The sequence below is a fragment of the Mus caroli genome, unplaced genomic scaffold (genome assembly GCF_978045245.1).
Source record: "Mus caroli unplaced genomic scaffold, Mus_caroli_1 scaffold_6, whole genome shotgun sequence".
NCBI lineage: Eukaryota > Metazoa > Chordata > Mammalia > Rodentia > Muridae > Mus > Mus caroli.
The window spans coordinates 132,592,489-132,612,096 of record NW_028227261.1 but is presented as its reverse complement, the minus strand read 5'-3'; the positions used below and the strand labels follow the sequence as shown (position 1 = coordinate 132,612,096).

General features: G+C 43.2%; 1 protein-coding gene across 1 annotated transcript in view; it reads left to right on the top strand.

Moving 5' to 3' along the window:
* Faxc (failed axon connections homolog, metaxin like GST domain containing) overlaps positions 1-14,663 on the top strand; it is a 60,472-nt gene extending 45,809 nt beyond the window's left edge. The window contains exons 5-6 of the mRNA XM_021160948.3: positions 2,901-3,017; positions 11,662-14,663. Of these exons, the coding sequence (XP_021016607.1) occupies positions 2,901-3,017; positions 11,662-11,951 (407 nt within the window). The 3' untranslated portion in view covers positions 11,952-14,663. The remainder of the gene's footprint in view (positions 1-2,900; positions 3,018-11,661) is intronic.
* Positions 14,664-19,608: the final 4,945 nt, after the last annotated feature.

The following is a 19,608-nucleotide window of genomic DNA, read 5'->3' as shown; positions in this document are numbered from 1 at the left end:
CCCCTCCCCCTCTTCCTCTCTTCGCTCTTCTTTCTCTCCCTCTATGAGGACCTCAAACACACAAGAGTCTTTCTGCCTACGCTCCCAGGATACGGGGATTCAAGGGACATACCCCATGCCTGGCAGTAGAAATAATTTAAAGAAAACCTCGCAGCTTCATTTGTCTTTACTGGCTTGTTTGCTTCTGTTGCCTTCTTTGGGAGTTTCTCCTCTTACCTGACCTATGCATTGACATCAAAGGTTCAACTTGCTCAGCTCACAACTCAAGGATGCTTCTATGATAATGACCATGTCAGGAAAAGAAAAGCACATTGCAAGAGTTTGTTAAGTAAAAATAAGAACTGACCCCTGCTGTCAAAGGGCTTCCCATCAGGTAGATGGAAAAATCCACAGATAAGAGACAACCTGCACGCAGACGGCAGAGACAGCATAGCATAGAAAAAAACGCTATGTAAGGGGCCCGAGAGAAAGCAGGATATATTTATTTCCTTTGTCCTTAGCTCAAGTCACCTCAGTATTTTCAGTAACTTGCAGATGTTCCTATTTTATAGTTCAAGGATATGATGTTCCCAGACACTAATGCTTTGTGTCCTGTGTGGACACATGGACAGAAGTGCGACTGGGCTGTGGAAGTATGACTTGGAAGCTCCTGTTACCACTGGGCAGAATAAGAGAGACTGCTTTAACAGGCAGCTGTTGGTGAACCTCAAAGACAGACAGAGTTGACTAGAGACAAGTGGAAACCCATGTAGGTTGTGGGGCGTGACATGTGCAGTGTAGCAGTGGGAGACAGCGTGGGCTGGAGAACGGAACAGTGGGGTTGTAGAGTGAAGGAAGAGAGGGATTTCACTGAGTACAGGTCGGATTGGGAGCAGAGGATTATGGGCCTCGTTTTCTCAGTTGAGCTTGGACTTTATTTCCTAACTCCTTTAATAAACTGTGGAAGAGGAGTGATAGGACCTACAAGATGACATTCATAGGGGCTGAGGAATAGACTTGAGAGAGGGAGAGTCTGCCATCAAGAGAGTTCGTAGTCTTCAAGGTACGTTACACTTTTACATCCCCACAGCAGTCCTGAGGAACAGGCCCTCTTTTGTGTGTGAGAGCAACTGTGTTCCTACGTGCTCTCATTTGTGCTTGGCCTCTAGAGGCCAGGGAACAGCCTCGGGTGTCGCTCCTCAGGTGTCATTTTCCTTTTTTAATGAGTCAGGTTCTCTCACCCATACTCACAAAATAGGCTTGGCTTGGTGAGTAGTGAACAGTGCTCCACACCCTGAGAACTGAGCCTACAACCACATGCTGTCTTGCCCATTTTTTCTTTATGTGGGTTGTAGGGATGTGGAATTTGTGTTATAATCGTTGCAAAGCAAACACTTTATTGACTAAGATATATCCTCGGGCCCTAGGAACAAGCATCTTGAATGTCACCTCCCTGTTGCAGACAGGAAATCTCTGAGAGGTTAAGTACTGATTGGGATGGGTAATCATGTGTCAGGATGTGACCTGGGTGACTACAACTCTACTATTGTCTCTTTATGATACAGGATTTGATAACAGCCCAGCAACTAACTTGGGGCAATTTTCATTCTTTATTTAATTAATTTACAAAGATTTTGCATATGTGAACGATAAAAAACCTTTTTTCCTCTCTCCAACCCCTTCCAACCTTTCCTGCTCTGTTCCCTCTCAAATTCCTGGCCTCGTCTTTATTATCATTACAAATATATATGAGTAAATATATAAATACCACCTGCTGAGTCCATTTGGTTTGATTATATGTGTATGTTTTTAGGGCTGACCAATTAGGAGCTCCATCCTGGGGAAGACTAACTCTCTGTTTCCTAGCAGTCATTAATTGCCTATAGGTCTTCATCCAGGGTTGGGGTCCTATGACATTTCCCCTGTCCATGTTGGAATATTAATTGGTATTGTCATTGTTCAGGTATTGTACAGTCAGCCATATTGTGGAGATTGCATGGCTGTAGCTTCCCTGTCATGTCTAGAGGATACAATTTTGAAGCAGAAGTCCCAGTCCTCTGGCTCTTAAAAATATTTCTGTCCCCTGAGCTTTAGGTATAGGGATGATATTGGAGATGCACCCTATCAGCTGGAACTGTGGGCATCCCATGACCAACTGTCTTTACATTTGACTAGATGCATTGTGGCTTAGTGTTGGTCTCAGTCTGCTACAAGTAGAAGCTTCTACTTATGCTACAAGGTGCCTAACAACAGCCAAATAAAACAACTTGGGAAGTTCTTCTTGGTCAAGGGTGATAGATAGCTCATGTGTCAAGGTCCGAACTTATCATCAGTGCTGGTTAGGGAGAGGTGAGAGCAGTTGTCTAAAACGTCCTTACCTAGGACCGGATGCCACGGCCGAACCTGGACCTTCTATCTTCTCTACAGTTGAAGTTTCTCAGGCAAGCTGGCATTCTGGGGCATACAGTTGCCCTGTTTATGGGAGCATCACAGACAACGTTGCTTTCAAACGCCTTAGCCTAGGCTTTTGTTTTGTTGCTAAGCAAACACATATTGGTTTAGTCTTACGAACATTGAGGTCTTGTATGCTCAGTGTAAATTACTTTTGAGATGGTTCTAGCAAACTTGCAGGTATTGGTACGTGTCAAATATGTAACTAGAGTTGAGACAAGGAAGTTCCCTGGAAGTCAGTTGTTACTAATCTTTCTAGAAGCATCCCTAGTCTTTATGTGAGTACCCTTCCCTGCTTTGCTACTTTGGGAGTTGTGTCATAGAACATTTTTTTTTTTTGAGGGGGTGTGTCTATTTTTGAAAGGGCATGCATGCATTTTGACTCTATTAAGGGTTTTAGTGCACAGTAGTGAGGATGCGCTTAGACAATGTGGGTCATCCCAGTGACCTTTCTGTTCTGTTTGCTGCAGGTGACAAGAAGTACATCATGGGACCCAAGCTTTCCACTCTTGATGCCACTGTCTTTGGACACTTGGCACAGGCGATGTGGACCTTACCAGGGACAAGACCAGAGCGGCTAATCAAAGGCAAGCAACAACCCCTTCATGTTGTAGGAGTTACAGGGCTGGGTGGGTGAGCAGCCACATGGGGTGCAGTGGGAACTAGTGATGCCCACAGTTCTCTCTCCTCAGCATGCAGCTAATTTTGTATCCACCCCTTCCAGTGTTTCACTGTCTTGGTAGAAGCTTTGCCAAGAGAGCAGCAATAATGAGCTTGGATAATTCAGGACTGTTCCAAAGCCAGGGGTGTGAGTGACCTGGGTAGGGAAATTTTCTGCGGTGGCTTTGGAACAAACAACCAGGGCACGCTGGGCCTTGTCCTGTGTATGAGTATGTCAAGGTGAGTTTTAGTTCTTTGGTTTTAGCTGTTGACAGAGCCACATAAGCTGCTCTTGCAAGTGCCTGACATGGTGGAGATTCTCCTTAATTTAGATGAAGACTAAGACAGACTGAGTAGTCAGCAAGTCTTAAATGTACACGTGGTAGGTTAGTGAGATGCACAGCCGGCAAAGGCACCTGCTACAAAGCCTGACACCCAGTGCCATCTCTGGAACCTACATAGGAGAAGGAAAGAACCAGTTTCTGCAGGTTGTCCCTGACCTTCCTCGTGCCACTGAAAATAGACACATATAATAAAAATAGAGTCACACACTAGCTGTACAGATAATTATCAAGTGTTACATATTTAACTGGAGAAAGTGTAAACAATATATAATTTTTTTAAAAAAAATTGAGAAATGTAAACTAGGCATGGTGATTCATACCTGTAGTCCCAGAACATGCAGGCCTAAGGCCAGCCTGAGCATATGGTGAGATCCTGTTTCATAGCAGACAAACAAACACATCTGTGACTTCATCATTCATAGAGAACTGTTAATATTGTACTATGCACTTTCATGTCTTATCAATTACAACTCTATACTTTAAAAAGCTGGAACCATAATGCGGATGCTATTATAACCTGAAGTTTTAAAATGAACAGTGCATTTTAGTCTTCCCTTGCTATTAAATATTCCTCAAAAATATGTAATTTATGCAATTAGTATTGCTTTATATTTGTGGGTTGCTTTAGATAATTTTGTTAGTATTCTTTTTTTTTTAAGATTTATTTATTTATTATATGTAAGTACACTGTAGCTGTCTTCAGTCACCCCAGAAGAGGTCGTCAGATCTCATTAGAGGTGATTGTGAGCCACCATGTGGTTGCTGGGATTTGACCTCAGAACCTTCGGAAGAGCAGTCAGTGCTCTTAACTGCTGAGCCATCTCTCCAGTCCTCTTTTCTTTTTTTAAGTCTTAAAATTTTTGTGCATGTGTGTGTTCATGTATGTGTGTGTGTGAGATATGTATGTATGTGTGGTGCCTGTGCATGTATGTGCGTATGTGTATGGAGTCTCAAAGGCAACATTGGTATCTTCCTCTCTCCCTTTCCGCTGAGTGGCTAGGCCGGCTACTCAGGAAACACTCGGGTGAGAGACACCCCTCCATGTTCAGCACTGGCATGAGTTCTGGGGATCTGAACTCAGGCCTTCAGGGTTACCACGGCAAGCTCGTCACTCACAGAAGAAGCCGTTCTCTAGCCCCTTTCCCCTTACAGTAAGTCAGTGCCCTGTAGTGAGCAGTATTGTATATATGCACTCATCCTTCCCCCTCATTGTTCCCTGAGGCCAAGTCCTTGGTGGGGGCTGCTTTGTTGAAGGATTGATGCTTCAGACTTGTATGATTTCTAGCAAGGCCAGAGCATTTTCTGCACTTAGGAGCAATGTCCGAAAGCCCCTTCAATTTTAATTCCTTGATTAGGCTAACTAATTTGTCTTAAAATTTCGACCATTCTTGTAATCTGTGTAATAATCTTTCTGTATTTTACTGGCACGTACTATGTAACATTTTCTGTTCTTTTTTAAAATTTTATTTATTGTGTGTGTGTTACATATATGAACAGGAACATGTGGCACATGTGTGGAGATCAGAGGACAAATTATAGGAGTTGGTCCTCTTTCTATTGTGTGGACTTTGGAGATCAAACTCAGGTTGTCAGGGTTGGTAACGCTTTTTCCTGCTGAGCTGTCCCAGCAACCTTCATTAAGTCATTTTCTATGGGGTATGTGTGGCCACTGGCCCCATGTTTGGCATGTAATACTGGTAATGACCAGGACAGGTCCACGCTAATGCTGGGGATGCCGCAGGTCTCTCCCTCATCCCCATTTTCACCACACACCGATGATTTTGGATTCTGGGTCTGCATGACAGTGTTTCCAGTGTCAATGAAAATGTTCACAGATTTTTTTTTTTTTGACTATTAGGGATATTAAGGTGACACAAGAAGATAAAACTAATTACTTTTTTTTTTTTTTCTTGAAAAGGCAGTGGAGGGTATTTCCACTCCGGAAATCCCCAAAGAAGACTCTTTATTCTGGGATTTCTAGGATTGATTGCCGTGTGGGTAGAGGAGCACTCAGCTTCCCAGGCGTTGGAGAGTGTCACTTTAGTTTGTTTTCTTTACTTGATTAGATCTTCAAATTAGACATAATGGTTTCCAGCTGAAAATATGGCTTTCCCCCTTATTGATGTCCACTGTCACTCCCACAGACTAACCAATGTAGAAGAGTTCTTTCTTTCTCAGGTACAAATGTATATGTTCATGGTTTTATTTTCACTATTTGTTTAAACAGTGGGCCGTGCTGTGTGTATTGCTCCACTGCTTACTTTATCTTACTAGAATCCTTAACAGCTGTACAGATTGCTATAGAAGAGGTAATTTATTCACTCAGTAGCTATTGATGAACATCCATCTTTCCTTTTCTCTTCTTACCACCTCCCCGTTACTTCTCTTCCTGTGCTGATGTGTAATGTCGCACCTTACACTCAGATGCACGTAACTTTACACACTGATGATTTTACTTTAGTAGAGTAGGGAACTCCAAGTGGAACCCAAAGCCAACAGATATGCGCACTTAAAGTTCCAATAGGTAATATTAAATTATGTTCCCTAGTAGGCTATAGCAATTAACCCTTTACCAGGCCCGTAGTGCAATGCTTGGCTTCTGTATCCTCATCAGGAATGCATGTTACCACACTAATCTTTAAACATTTGTACTCTACAGAGCATAACATTGTTTTCTGATAGCTGAGTGTGCCTTGAAGAACAGCAGTGTTTCTATTCATGAAGCTTACATATTTAGCACAGGCATTTATTTTAATAGTGCTTCTCTCTCTGTTTCTCTCTGTCTCTCTTCCCAGCATGCGCTTCTGTTGCCCACAAGTTTTTTGCTTGGTAGCATGTTAAATGTGTCATCTGATGGGAAAGGTGGCCATGGGAAAGAGAGCCGAGACGGTAAAGGGAGACCCCAAGTCTAGATGTTCACTCTTTGTTTCATTCTTTATGAGAGGCAGGATGAGATGCGAGGCAGGATGAGATGCGTAGGCTCCCAGTCCTTGCTCCTCATGGCAAACCCTCTCAATTATCCACTAGAATTACCACTTCTTCCACCATGACTCAGCGCAGTTAGGGAACAGTTCCTTTCCTCTCGTCATTGCAGGAAGAAACGACAAATAGTGCAAAATGATTACATCCGAGGCCAGTCTGTCTACTCAGCAGAGCCTGTAGGATCACGGTAGGGACTGAGGATGGTGGAGGTTCTTATGAGCTCAGCAGAGGGGTAAAGCTCTTGTAATGCTGTGTTGTTCACAATGAGGACCGTGTCACTGTCGACTGATGGGCTTAGCAGTCTCCATGATCTCACACAGAAGTGACATTAATGTCACACCACGAGGGACAACTCTTCTGGAAGAAATGTAAAGAAGCAAGGGTATATAGGAAGGCAGGCAGCCTGGTGAGGGAGCCTTAAACACTGCATGTCTCTAGATCTTATGGCTAGAGCCTGATTTTATTTTCTTTCTCCCCTTGCTTTTCTTCTCTTACCCACTTTCTCTTGCTTTCTTGTCCTTTTGGTTCCCCCCTCTCTCCTCCTCTCTTCCTCTTCCCCCTCCCACTTTTTTTTTGTTTTTGGTCAGTGTTAGGAATGAAGCCCAAGGTTTCTCATGGCTAGGACAGTGTTCTTTAACCATGTCTTCAGCCCTCTCATTTTACTTTTACATTTAGGGACGGTCTTTTTAAATTAATTAATTAATTATAAGATATTTTCTTTATTTACATTTCAAATGTTATCCCCTTTCCTAGTTTCCCCTCTGAAAATCCCCTATTCCCTCCCCCTTCTCCCTGCTCCCCAACCCACCCACTCCCATTCCTGGCCCAGGCATTCCCCTATACTGGGGCATAGAATGTTCACAAGACCTAGGGCCTCTCCTCCCATTGATGACTGACTAGGCCATCCTCTGCTACATATACAGCTAGAGCCACAACTCCCACCATGCGTTTTCTTTGATTGGTGGTTTAGTCCCAGGGAGCTCTGGGGGTGCTAGTTGGTTCATATTGTTCCTCCTATGGGGCTGCAAACCCCTTCAGCTCCTTGGGTACTTTCTTAGAGACAGTCTTATTAAATTGTCCATGGCAGCTGTATTAGTCAGGGCTCTCTAGAGTCACAGAACTTTTGGATAGTCTCTATATAGTAAAGGAATTTATTGATGACTTACATTCTGCAGTCCAATTCCCAACAATGGTTCAGTAGTAGCTGTGAATGGAAGTCCAAGGATCTAGCAGTTACTCAGTGCCACACGGCAAACAGGCGAAGGAGTGAAAGCGAGACTCCCTTCTTCCTTATGTGGTCTCCAGCAGAAGGTGTAGCCCAGATTAAAGGTGTGTGCCACCACACCTTTAATCCCAGATGACCTTGAACTCGGAGATCTCCTTGTCTATGGATCTTTTGGAATCCATAGCCACTATGCCTCAAGATCTCCATACCAAGATCCAGGTCAGAAACTTCTATCTCCCAGCCTCCAGATTAGGATCACTGGTGAGCCTTCCAATTCTGGATTGTAGTTCATTCCAAATATAGTCAAGTTGACAACCAGAAATAGTCACTACAGTGGCCTTGAACTCACCCTTGTGGCCCAGATGTCTTAGTTACCATTCTGTTGCTGTGAAGAGACACCATGACCATGGCAACTCTTATAAAAGAAAGCACTGAATTCAGGGCTGGCCTACAGCTTCAGAGGGTTAGTCTAGTCATCATGACAGACAGTGTGTCAGGAGGCCTGCCGCTGGAGAAGTGACTGAGAGCTACATCCTCATCTGCATGCAGAGGAAAAGCAGAGCTGACTGGCATGGGCTTTTGAAACCTCAAAGCCTACCCCCAGTGACACACTTCCTCCAACAAGGCCACACACACCTGCTTCAACAAGGCCACACCTCCTAATATTTCTAATTCTTTTAAATAGTGCCATCCTCTGGTGACTAAACATTTAAATATATGAGCCTATGGGGTCCCTTCGCCTTCAAACCACCGTACCAGGCAAACCTCCCCCTTCTGATCCTCCTGCCTCAGGCTTTCAAGCTGCTGGAACTATAGGCCTGTACCACTAGGGTAAGATTCTCACTCTCTAGGGTTCCTTTGGCACAACTCCTGGGGATTAAGTTCAAGAGAGGCATCTGGGACCTCCAGTGTCTCTCTCTCATGTGAGGAGGTCTTTTCCTTTTTCTCGCTGTGGCCGTAGCATTCGTTTATAGTTCTCGGTCACTGTGATTATCAGTGGTACCCAGGACGATGTCCCATGCCTCTCCCTAAAGGAGAAAATGGAACATTTTATATGTGTCTCCTTAAGGGAACGGGAATGTGGGGTACAAGGGATAAAAGGTAATGACAAATCCCATAAGTCAGATAAGAAGAAAAGACAAATCAAATTAAAATGATAGTTGCGATTACCTTGAAAGCATGACATGGTAAGTGCTCTCTTTTAAATTGTGTGTTAATGCGGATTCTATCCACAGACTGGTAGTCTTGTAAATTGTTATTTTCTTTAATAAAAAATAAACCTGGGTAGATAGTCTGTAATCTACAGGGCCATCAGTGTAGAAACAAATCAAATGACTGTGACAAGGGACTGGAGGAAATAATTAGAGTGTGACACATCCACATAATGCACTGTGAGATGACTGTGGCTGCTGTACTGTGACATTCAGAGGTCCTGGCTCTGTGTTGTCAGTGGAAAGGATCAGGCACAGACTCTAGTGAGTGCAAGTTTATGTAAGCACTTGGAAGTATTTTCTATAGGGGTATAAAAATGTTATTGAGAATGGGTTACTACAAATTCTTTATTTTGATTATTGAAATTTCCGAGTTTTTAAACTAAACATGGATTACATATATAAGAAGTGAAATGTTTATATAGCTATAAAGATATACAGTCTTACAGTAAGAGATGTCAAGTACTATTTTAAGCAACACTGCCATCTAGTGGATCAAAGGCAAAACTCATTCCATTTCTGCAATTTCTTTTTTGTTTTTGGAGTTGGGAAAAATTAGTCTGATACTATATCATATTTATAATTTTTGTTTACAGCTCTTTAAATTTAAATATTTAAAAGTAAAAACACAAGTTTTACAATATCTGTTTACAGGCACATTAATCTGTAAGAACAATTCTGAACTGTGTATGGAAAATATAAGGCATAGTTTTTAATATTTTTTAAAATTTATTTTTCATTTTTTTCTTTTTATTGAAAATGATTCTTTGCTTATACATTATATCCTGATTATAGTTTCCCCTCTCTACTCCTGGTTTCTTCCAGCTCCGCCGCCTTCTGGATCCACTCCCTTTCTATTTTCTATTTTCTAGAAAAGGACAGGCCTAGGTGATAACATCCAAACAGGACAAAATAAAGTCTACCAAGAAGAAGCATATTGGAGCTGGACATGGCAACCCAGCAGGAGGAAAAGAGTCCTGAGAGCAGGCACGGGAGTCAGAGACCCACATGTTCTCACACTCAGAGTTCCGTAAACACACTAAACTCAAAGCTATGCTAGACACAGAGGACCTAGTGCAGACCCAGTAGGCCCTATGCTTGCTGCTTTTGTCTCTGGGAGCTCCTATGAGCCCTGCCTAGTTGATTCAGAGGGCCATGTTCTTCTGGTGTCTTCCATCCACCTCTGGCTCTTTCTGCTCTCTCTTTTGAGAGGCTCCTGGAGTTCTGAGGAGAGGAATTGGATGGAGACATCCCTTTTATCCCCACCCCTGACTCTCTCTCCATGTAATATCTGGCTGAGGGTTTCTGCATCTGTTGCCATCAGCTGCTGGAAGAAACTTCACTGATGATGGACAGAATAAGGCACTGATCTCCGAGAATAGCAGAATATCATTATGTGACATTGTATTGATATGTTTTTAAACCAGTAGTATTTGGTTTTACCTATCTAGTATCTGGCTCTTAGTCACCCATGCAGGGTTAGGTATGGGTTCCGTCTCATGGAGTGGGCCTCGTGTCACATCAGACATTAGCTGGCTACTCCGATAAGCTTCATACCATCATTGCCCTGACATATCTTGCAGGCAGGACAGATAATACGTCAAAGGGTTTGTGCCTGGGTTGATGTTTATAAATTGACTTAAATATGAATGAATGGTCACATGAGTCCTTTTGGTATGAAGTGGTAAATTGTCTCTCAAAGCGAGATGGTTAGATGGAGCTGCCCATTTTTGAGTGCCCTCTGCTTCTGTCTGCTGTAGAGAGAGCACACTGTCTTTGTCCACATAACCTGCTTTTAACTTTTCTTACTTTACTGTGCACACAAAAATCCAAATATTTTGACAATATCTCTGTGAAAAAATAGTGCTAATATCCACCTGGCTTCATTCTTTAACGTTACTTGGGATGCCCAGTAACTATATCATGTCCCCTTCATATAATGAACTAGGTGGTTCGTATGAAAAAGATAATTTTTTTCTCATGGTGCTTGAAGTTGGGAAGCCTATGATCAGTGTGTGGAAGACACATACGAGAGTGGAAGACTTGGTATCTTAGGAGGGCCTTCTTTCTTGTTCACAGATGAAGTGCCTCCTTACCAGGTCCGCATATAGCAGAAGGAACACTAGCTGAGCCTTGTTTTGGAGGTTTTGTTGATGTTTGGGTCTTTTTTTTCTTTTTTGTTTTATTTTGGTTTTCATCATTATTATTCATGTTGCATTCTCGATCACAGTCCTATCTCTCAGCCCCACCCTTAGAAGCTGCTCCCTTCACTACCCTCTGCCCTTCTCCTCAGAGAAGGGGGAGCCCCCCATGGGTACCAACCCACCCTGGCACACCAAGTTGCAGCAGGACTAAGCATATCCTTGCCTATTGAGGCCAAACAAGGCAGCCCAGCTAGGGGAAGGGGACCCAAAGGCAGACAACAGAGATAGAGACAGCTCAATCCAATTATTAGGGGACCCACATGAAGACCAAACTGCACATCTGCTACTTATGTGTAAGGGGCCTAGGTCAGACCATACTTGCTTTTTGGTTGATGGTCTATGTGAGCAAGTCCCCGAGGGCCCAGGTTAGTTGGCTCCATAGATCTTTTTGTGATGTCCTTGACTTCTCCTGCTCCATCAATCCTGAGGTTTTAATCCCAGTCATGAGGGCTCATCTCATCCTTACCATCTCCCAACAACATCTCCTTGGGAGTCTGGATCATAATGCTTGGATTCCTGGGGGTGGGGAGCACAGATGTTCTGACCACAGCACTGTAAGGTCTTTGCGTTTGAGTGCTAACTCTCGCTTCTCTGCCACGCTGCAGGCGAGCTGATCAACCTGGCCATGTACTGCGAGAGGATCAGGAGGAAATTCTGGCCCGAGTGGCACCACGACGATGACAACACCATCTATGAGTCTGAGGAGAGCAGCGAGGGCAGCAAGACTCACACACCCATGCTGGATTTTAGCTTTTACTCAAGGACAGAGACCTTTGAGGACGAGGGGGCCGAGAACAGTTTCTCCAGGACCCCAGACACGGATTTCACCGGACACTCTCTCTTTGACTCTGATGTGGAGATGGATGACTACACAGACCACGAACAGTGCAAATGATGCCCCATCACGGAGCCTCGTCCTCAGGAGCCACCACTCCCTGGGGTTGGTCTGATTTCCCAGATAGAAATCCATCTGAGCTGGGAGGAGATCTTCAAGCCTGGGCCAGTTTTAACATGCTAACTGGACTATAAGCCGCCTTATTTCTTTTTCTTTTTCTTTTTTTCTTCTTTGTACAAACAAAAACACAGAACCATTCAGATGGCTCCGTCTAAAACAGACAAAACAAATATCAGCATGGTACCTGAAATCCATTTTTGTTTTCATTAGAAAACCAATATTGTGTGGGAGGGCAGGTACATGAGTGGGTTGTCAACTGGGTGTTCTATTGATCCTTTTCAACGGAGGACTTGGTTGTCAGATGGATTCTTGACCATCTTTCATCGACTGGGGTTTTAAGTAATGAGAAATACCATCAGAAATGACATAGGAGCTCATGTCCCTTGGCTGCTGTTGTACGTTGTGTGTGTGTACTTGTATGTCGAGACAGAAGTCAAGTGAAGTCCATCAATATTCATTGGATGGCTGTTACGTGTGCAGCGCTGAGTGGGGGTGCTACACAACACGAGTTTCATTATCAACCCTGCCGGTGACTAGCTGTGTGATTCAGGGCAGGTCCTTTAACTATTGTGTGCCTCATTTCTCCCACCTGTACGGTGGGGGTTACAATACTCTCCACCTACCTACCTCACAGGGGTGTTGTGGGGACTCACGTGGCAGCATTAGTGTGATGCTTTAAACCTCTGGGAAGTGGTGCAACATGAACCTATTTTCTTCTTCATCGTGCTTCATAAATGTTAGGGTCAGAGGGCAAAGGACTTTCATACTTGGGTAACAAGCACAGTCACTTGCCAAGGCTGTGCAGATGAAACACACACCAAACCAATTAGGACTGTGCCATTTCTCCTTGTGACTTTGCTGGAGGAACTTTGGAAGGAACTTGGCAAATCAGCAGCGGCTATGCATGGTCCTCAGTCCTGTGCTTTACAGAACAGCATCTCTTTCTTTGGCGGGTGCATTGGAATGGGGCTTTGCTGCCCCCGCAAGTACTAACTTACCTGTGTCTATTGATTTGGAGAAGATAAAGCTTAGGACCTTGGCAGGTTAGCAGACATAAAGGAGAGTAGTTGACTCTGTAGGCAGAAGCTTGTCAACTGTTGTAGATTTTTTTTGAAGGTTGAGATGCATTGGGAAGAGAGGCATGAAAATGTTCCTTGTGTCTGAGTCCTCTGCAGTTTCCTTGTCAGGTGTCCCCCTGTTGTTGGGTGACAGCATGATATCACTGACACCAAACCCTAGTGTCTCATGATTGCGTATCCCTTCCCATCACCCCATCTCCCTGTTCTCTCTCACCACTGGTGGGATTTTCCTGTATTTGTATTTGTCTCTGAAGACAGCATTGGATAGCTTAGTTCATTTCACAGGCAATTGTGGGCCAAGGGTTCTGAGTGATGGCTGTGGATTTGGGCTGTAAGACTTAACTGCACCCCAATGGCTTTGCTTCTGACCCTCGTGGTAAGGATCACTTCATATAGGGTTGGAGAGGACCTTTGAGGATAGAAGTTTCTGAGAAATTAATGTACTTTGCTAAAAAAAGTAAACTCTCTTTAATGTAGCTGTTCCATGGAAATCTTTAGGGTGTTATCCATTTTCAAAGAGGAAGTGTTTTGAAGATGTTTGCCACCTAGGTAGCCATAGGGCATATGGAAATGGGAATAATGTTGAACTCCTAAGTTAGAAATTCTTACCTGTAGAAACCTTAGCTATAAATATTTTGTATTAAAACCATTCCTACTAGGAGGGCCTGTGTGATGAGGAGTGCGAGAGAGGGGAGAAAGTGTGCATGAGTAGGTGTGCTGGGGTGTCAGTGTCATTTGGGTGTCTCCTGGTGTTCTGAGCAACTGGTAGCAAGTCTGTGTGACTAGGGAATCTCTTGAACAGAAGAACATGGAGAGGAGGGCTGTGGACCTGACTCTGCACCCATTTTCTTGCTTGCTTCCCTTTCTCATTGGGAAAAAATGCCTGACACTTTGTAGATAAGCAAGCTATTCTTACCGAGTGATGCTGTTCCCTGTAAGGATGTTTTCAGTATGAGTGTGTGGATGAATAGCTGCTCTTTTATGCATTACTTGGAGGGAACCTCCTTAGATAGACAATGTTTGTTGTGAAGTTGTAGGGCAACTCATTTGACCACGGTACCTTTAGAGAGGGGTGATGAACAGGCATTGCCAACTGGGGTCAAGGGTACTTGGACAGCTTAGAGCTGGGTACAGATTTGAATAGAACCTGAGAATATACCCCTGTATCCATCCTCCATATGGGTTATTGAAACAAAATGACCAAGAAAAATTACAGAGATGTGGGTCTTTGTGGGAGGCCTTCACTTATTCATGCACTGCCCAGATTTGAAGTCCTGTTCAGTTTGGTGAACAGGTACGCCTTATAAGGAAAACAATGAGAAATTTGAGAACAATTTATTCATTTGCTCAAGTCACGTGCCCACTCCCCCCAAAGTAACTGAAGGAAGCACAGTCTTTTATATAAACAGATGCTTTTAATTGGACAGAAACCCCAGGGGCCACATGTTACTTTTACCCTTTTATTATAGAAACAAACCTTCTCATATGTCCCCTTCCCACTCCACAGTCAGTGTTAATGAGCAGTGGTCTTATGCTTTGGATCCATCAACAGTTAAAAGGGAAAAAATACATTTACACAGAAATAGACTGTGTTGCCAGGTCTTACCACTTTGCTATCCTATAATCACTTGTGACCACTGTCACAGCTAAGTCTAGGGCAATGAAATCATCAGTTAGACTCAGAACAGTTGGGACTTGAGTCTCTATTGCAGTGCAGGCCAAGTACATCTTCCTGTGTACACGGAGGTGTCACATATACTTTTGCAAATTGAGTAGCCCCTTATAAGAGATCCCCCTAAGGTCATCTCTGTCTCTGTCATATACCATGTATCCAAACAGTAAGACCCACAACTGAAGTCTTTCCTCCTGGCCCTGGGAAGCTCTTGCTATCACACCACATTGGCTTGGTTCCCTTATCAATCCATGGTTCAGTACCGGCACAGCCCAGCCTCACTCTGACTGCTGGATTCCTATATCCCTCACCTCCCACATCTATCTCACTAGACTGGTTCAGACCAACTCAAGAGACCTTTCCTCAGTTTCTATCCTATGTATCACACTGCTAGGTGCTGAATAATAACAAGATGGATTTACAAATGACCAATACTCCCCCCTCTCTCTGTCTTTTATCTTTAAAATAACTTCTGTTCACTCATTCATCCACTCACTCAGTATGTGCTGAGTATCTACCCTCTCTCTGACCCTGGGATGCACACTAGGAATAGAGTTAGCTGACAGAGCAGACATGACATTCTGACTTCAGAGCATCCTCTTTTGTTTAGATTTTTGTGGTAACCTTTCCATGCCCAGAGTTTTTCCACATGCACCTCACACATCCCCCTGGAGTTAATCTTTGGAAAACTTTTGGTCTCTAGGGGCTATTTATTGGCTCAGGTGTAGGCTTCCTTCTTAGGGCTTGATATTCTCACTTTCCTCATTTGTCTTCCAGGACTCTCCACACAACCTCTCGTGCAGCAGATACATTTACTACTACCTATACATGCCTCCCATATTCCACCTCTGTGCTTTGGGTCCTGACAGTCCCTCTGCTGAAATGCCCTACCCTCCGGCCTCAATCACCCATCTCTTAAGGCCCAACTTCATCAGTTCCGCTTGAAGAATTTCCAACTTATTATCATCCCCCTTTCCTCTAAAAACAAAAACACTTATCCTTTCTTCCCCCGGAGGCTAGATGGGAAAAGCATGCTCAGAAAGCGGACCACATTCTAGGAAGTCATGGGTTTTCATTGTGTATTTCACTGATAATCTAAGGAGGGACCTAGGCTCTATTCCCAAAAAGTGTGCATATGCAAATATCTGAGATTTTACATATAAATTTAAGGATTTGGAAAGTAGAATTGCTCTTTGATTCCTTAGGGGCTCCACAGACCCCAGATGAAGTCTTGTTCTAAGGAGTCACTAAATGTCGCTGTTGGTGGTGTTCTGGTCGTTTACACATCCAGGGAGGACAGAATTGGAACGAGAGGTGTGAGGAGTGAGTGATGTCTATTGTTATCTACACTGAGTAAGTGCTGAGCGACAGAGAGGGGGAGAAAGAACAGCTGCCTCACATTGTTTAAGAAAATATCTTTGTTCATACAGATTTGGGAGTTTTATTTTTATGTTGTGATATTGTGTGTACATGTCTTTGTGGATGCATGCACCTTTGAGGGTGTACAAGCCAGTATGGGGAATTGGATCCTGCCCAGCTGGAGAGACAGATGTTTGTGGGACCTGGTTGCTAGGATTTGAATTCTGGCCCTCACTATAAAGCAGCAAACGCCCTGAACCACTCAGCTATCCCTCTAGCTCTGGATTTACAGTTTTGAAAGCTATATAGTTTCTTATTGCTGTTATTGTTATTTATTTTGACCACTTCCAAAGTTGATGTAGCAAAATGAGTTCAGGACCAAGGGCACATGGTTTCTGCCCTGAAAGTTACCACCTCTGAGTGGGTAAGCAGCTGTTTTGGGACTGAAGGTGGGAAAGAAGTGGTTGGGTCTTTTTCTTTTGTTGATATTTGTTTGTTTGTTTTCCTTATGGAAGAACATCTACGCAACAAGTTTTCCTGTGTTCATTTTTTTCATGGATCATTTGCTGGTTGTATTTTCAATAAAATGGTAATGCATTATGTTGGTAGGGATCAGCTCAGTTTATTCTTCCATTAAAAAAAAACCAATCCCCCGCCCCCCAAATCAGAACTAAGTTATCTTTAGTGCTCATGACTAACCTAGAATCCTTCCTGAGCTATATTGTTTGAGTAGACCTAGGACTGACTATATTTCCCACTTTGAAAGCTGAGCTCTGCCAGTCTATCTTTAGCCCAAAGATCAACTTCTTGCGACTCTGATGTGCTCTGCCTTTATATAGTGCTTCCAGTGACCTGAATGAACCTGTAGGTACACAAGGACCCTGAGAGGGTGAATAGGACTGAAGTTCCCTTGCCTATAGAATGCCTACTAATGTCACGGGCAGGACAAATACATGTAGGACACTTTCCTCATTTTAATTCCTTACCTGGGGCTTAGGTTTTCAGTCTGTGACTTGGGAGACTATCTCAAGTCCTGAAGAAGTGGTTGCTGGAGCCCGTGAATACCTTGCCCATCAGAGTACAGTTATGCGAGGAAGTGAACGTGGCTTAAGGGAAAAGGACTCAACTGTTTTACAGCCAATAGACAGCGTGACCTTGGCCATTCTGGCTTTTGCAGGAGCAGAGACCTTCCCCAGACCTAGAGTTTCCAAAAGTCATCTTGCTAGACCATGACAACTATGAAGCTCTGGTTTCAGGAGAATCATGGCTTCAAAATATCTAATTTGTGGGCACAGAAGGAGTCTTTGAAATAATGAAACAAATAAGTCATGAATATAGTTTCCCACCTAGTCCTGTTACAGTGCTTTGCAGTCTATTCTGTGCACAGCTAATTCCAGCATTGCTTCCTAGCACCTAAAAACACAACTGCCCCTCATTACAGCTCTAGCTATCTTAAGACAATCTATTGACTGCCAAATAATAGACATATACATTTATCATGAGCAGTTCGTTTTACAGAAAGTAGTTTTGCTAACTGAGTAATTACTTTCCAACCCTCTGTTAGCAAGCATTTATGGTTATTTATTTGCTTTTATCCTGCAGCTCTAGATTAATGTACACTTCATTTGCCAGTAATATTTTAATCTTTTTCTTTGTTTAGCACTTAAGCCGTCCTCTGCTCTCTAAAAAAATGGATTTATCTTGTAAATTAAGATGTTTGTTTCAGGGCTAAATAGAGGAACATTCTTCCATTTGTGGAGTTTATCCTTTATACTTGTTCAGGATGGAAGTGGTCTTTCATATTTCCTTCACTCCTACCCTTTCTGAGAGATCACTTTTGGTTTATTAACCAAGCCCAGTGGCTAGATTTTAATTTTTAATTATATTTGACTTTTTTTTTTCAATAAAATGACCCAAGAGAACATTCAAATGTTTCGCAGGTCTCTGTGTCACCAGGAATGACATGTTTCTGTGACTCCTGTCAAAGTGACTTTGCCTCAATAGTAAGCTTCATGAGATGATCCTGCCAACTGTGAACAGGTTTTACCAACGGACCTGCATGAGGTTAAATGACAGCTCAGGTGTTAATATAGATGATGATTTCTTCATAATGGCAGTTGGGAAAGGAAGGTACCAATCCTTTGTCTGTGGTTCTTAGCCTTTCACTGATAACAGGAGAGAAAGAAATAGCAACAAACACCAGGATTCAGACAATAGTGTGGTGTGGCTGGGTTGGAGATGTGTTAGTCATGGAAAGGTTTTTAGATAAAGGAATGTTATAAAAATAATACAAAGCATGGGCTTCCAAATGAGAAACAGTCTACATAGTGACAGATTTGGATGCACACGTGGCCAGTGTGGAGAGTACTGAAGCAACATTCATCTTAATTTCTCACCCGAGACACAATCCCTGAACACACAGCCTTGTTCCTCTCTGTCTCAGTGTTCCTGCCCCAATACCGTCCCATTGACTCCTGGGTTGGCAATTTGCAGAGGAACTTCAGGTTCTGGCCCAGTATGTTTGTTTACTCCTTTAAACAAACATCCTTCTATCAAAAGTTATGGCACCCATAAACAATGTACAAAGCAATTATATTTTCTTTGAAAAGTTTTGAAAAATCTTTGGAGACCGGAGGTCATCTATATCTAGACATTTGTCCAAATCATTGCATTTAACTTGTTAGTAGAACTTTCTGTGCTTGTCTTTCTGTATTTACTTATAGTAAATGCAGATGCATATGTGCAGACACGGCTACATTTGTGCATATGTCTCTGCTGATGGACAATGTCCACTGTAAAGCACCTCAGGCCCAGGCATTGGGAAGTGTGTGATTCAGTAGAGTTCAGGGAATGGAGACAGTTGCTTAGATAGCACCCAGAAGGCTGCAACTGATTAGAGGAGGGATCTGTAGTTGGTGTGGCAAGTGGACGGACTTGGAGGCATGGTTTAGGTCAAGTTAGTTATTTACTTTTATGCAAATTGGCAATAACTAGTCAGTGGCTAGATGGTACTTGTTCTCCTTCCTTCCTACTTGAGACCGGCTCTCATGTAGCTAGATCTCACTTTTACAAGAGCTCATTTTAATTCCGTTTTTGGGAACACACAATCTACAAATGCATTGACAACTCCCAAATGTTTTCACCACACTAAGGAAAACAAGGAGATCAAGGAAAAGGAACCCAGATTATTCAATACAAAATGCATTGCTAGAGAATGTAGGGACATTTCTGACAGGCAAGCTTTGCTACTAGCTGGTAATCACCATCTCGCCTTGTGTATCCAAATGTATGGAAGATGTCCGGGTTTCCCCTAAGACATCTGAGATAGTAAGAGCATAACACTGGCATGATTTCAGCCTGCCTTTCAGCTGCTTGGGGCTGATGGAGGACATGGACCTGTATCATCTGGCTTGCAAACACAGTGACTAGCATCTCCCCATCGAGGGCCCCAGTTTGGAGGCTTCATTCAGTGTTTATTTCTGGAGCT